At 35.2% G+C, this 2,689-nt stretch overlaps 1 protein-coding gene across 1 annotated transcript; it reads left to right on the top strand.

Annotated features, from left to right (window-relative positions):
- Nucleotides 7-643, top strand: LOC107621848 (clathrin heavy chain 2). Its single transcript, XM_016323831.2, has 3 exons — nt 7-137; nt 237-347; nt 452-643. The coding sequence occupies exons 1-3, from the start codon at nt 105-107 to the stop codon at nt 599-601; spliced, it is 294 nt and encodes a 97-aa protein (XP_016179317.1). The 5' UTR covers nt 7-104; the 3' UTR covers nt 602-643.

The following is a 2,689-nucleotide window of genomic DNA, read 5'->3' as shown; positions in this document are numbered from 1 at the left end:
TCTGGTTTATACAGGGAAAGAAGGAATGCTTTGCCTCTTGTTTGTTTGTTTGCTATGATCTGATCCGGGCAGACATTGCCCTTGAACTGGCTTGGGTAAACAATATGATCGACTTTGCCTTCCCATATCTTCTACAGGTTTGTGTTTCATATAAGTTATCATATAAACATATAATGCCGCTCATGTTCATCCTTTTCTATCATCTTACCTTCATACTTGTCTTGTTGCTGTTGTAGTTTATCCGTGAGTACACGGGCAAAGTTGATGAACTTGTGAAGGACAGAATTGAAGCACAGAACCAGGTGAAAGCTAAAGAACAAGAAGAAAAGGAAGTAATTGCACAACAGGTAATTCATTTGGCCATTTCATTACTCACTCCAATAACATGGCCATAATTTCTTAAAGTTATAGTACTATATACTGAATGTATGAAATATGTCTTGTGTTACAGAACATGTATGCTCAATTGCTACCTCTTGCTTTGCCTGCACCACCAATGCCTGGAATGGGAGGTGGGTTTGCCCCTCCCCCTCCAATGGGTGGTTTGGGGATGCCTCCAATGCCTCCTTTCGGCATGCCACCAATGGGCAGCACCTACTGATTTTCAAACAATTGTGGTAAGTTCAGCAATGATCGGTCTGTATAAAGTATAAAGAACAATGTGCTTCCGTTTGGGAGAGTTCAAGATTTTCTTGCGGAATTTTAATGCATTATTCTTTCCTTATGACGAGTTCAAGATTTTGATATATTTGATATATTCCAAATTTTCTCGAATCTTGACCAAAAAAAAAATGCATGTTGGCATGCTACTATGTTGTCCTTGTCCACTAAAAAATAAGGGTTTAAGCTAATATGTGTTTTAAGGATATATGATAAATTGAGATTTTAAGCTACAGCTAGCCGAGGATTTTCTGTATTTTATAATTTTTCTTTGTATTCAATGAATTATTTTAAAGTATATGTATGAAAAACGCTGGCTTTTGATATATTCCAAATTTTCTCGAATCTTGACCAAAAAAAAAATGCATGTTGGCATGCTACTATGTTGTCCTTGTCCACTAAAAAATAAGGGTTTAAGCTAATATGTGTTTTAAGGATATATGATAAATTTATTAGTGGGAGATTTTAAATTTTTTTATTTAGTAGATACAAAATAAATCCATTAAAAGTTTAAATTTTTTGTATTATTTTAATGATGATGATGATAAATTGATAATACGGGTTTATTTTATAAGGGTTTGTGGAGAATTTGTGCCAATGAAAAAAGAGTCGCTCCTCACTGGCAGCTGATTATAGCGGTGAAGATTTTGAGTTTTTGACAATCGCGAAAATTCACTTGCCAGTGACAATTAATTAACACCCATGAGCACTTAAGACGGAGATTTAAAACATGCTGAGAGTTTTCATTTGTAAAATCAGCCAAGTGTTGACAGCAAGATGTCTTTTAAGGTGGAAATAGATTTTCTCAATTTTTTTAACAATTGAGAGAATAAAGTGTGATCTCTCACTATTAATTATTATAAGTGGAACTAAAAGAAAACATAAGAGAAAGTGCATTGAAGGGTTATAGATGACATTTTACTCCTTCAATTTTTTTCAATAATTAAGAGGGTCCATTTCCCTTTCAAGGTCGGGTTTGACTCTCCGGTTTCCAATCAGTTACTCATATTTAGGCGTTAACATTTTGTTAAGTAAAAACTCACAATAGAGTGAGGTCGAATCCCACAGGGATTGATTGGTCAAGCAACTTTAATTAGAGGAATGTTCTAGTTGAGCTAAGCAGAAATTGAGTTGAGATTTGCAGAAAAGTGAATGGCGGAGAAGTAAATAACAGAAAATGTAATTGCTGGAAGTTAATGGCAGAATGTAAATGACGAAAAGTAAATTGCAGAATCTTAAACAGGAATGGGGTAATTGCTCATAAAAGTAAATGGCAGAAATTAAAGAGAATAGGTAAAGTCAGAAATGGGAGTTCATTGGGCTCAGGAGATGTTGCATTCTCCGGATCAAGTACATTTTCATCTCTTCCTCAATCAATGCATTCATTGATCTCCTTGGCAATCTTAAGTGATCGAATTCCAATTTCTTGGTAATTCAATCTCTCAAATCTTGATCAATAGCCAATTCCTTGGTCAATTGCTCATGAGAAGAGATGAAGTATGGTCACTGATTATACCACATGCATTTCCCAAATCAGGTGTTGGTGGGATTACAGTCACATATCCATCCATACCCAATTTGGTCCAGCATGAGAAAGCATTTCTAGCATGATCTCTTCATTCCTCTTTCAAGGTTCAGAAGAGATCCAAGTATGAATAGCTTCTTCTCCAAGATAACTATCCAATTGGATGAAGATCAAAAGCTTTCAAGTAAAATCAAGAGAAAAGATAGAAGAAGGAGAATGAAAACTAATATTGATCCATCAAATTACAACAAAGCTTCCTAACCCAATGAAAGGGATTTAATGTTCATAGCTCTGGAATATGAAAACAAAGATGAAGAATACATGATGAAAGTAAAACTAGAAGTGTAGAGAAAGTAAAATATAGAGAGTAGTTCTATGCCAAAGGCCCCCTAAAGTTTCCAACTCCCCAAACTAATTCAAAGTTACTCCTATATATACTACTCTTCTGATCTTCTAGTTGGCTCTTCAAGTCCTGGGTATGGGCCTCTGGATCTTGAGTTTGAA

This window comes from Arachis ipaensis, chromosome B10 (assembly GCF_000816755.2).
Source record: "Arachis ipaensis cultivar K30076 chromosome B10, Araip1.1, whole genome shotgun sequence".
Taxonomy (NCBI): Eukaryota; Viridiplantae; Streptophyta; class Magnoliopsida; order Fabales; family Fabaceae; genus Arachis; species Arachis ipaensis.
This window is presented reverse-complemented; position numbering and strand designations above follow the sequence as displayed.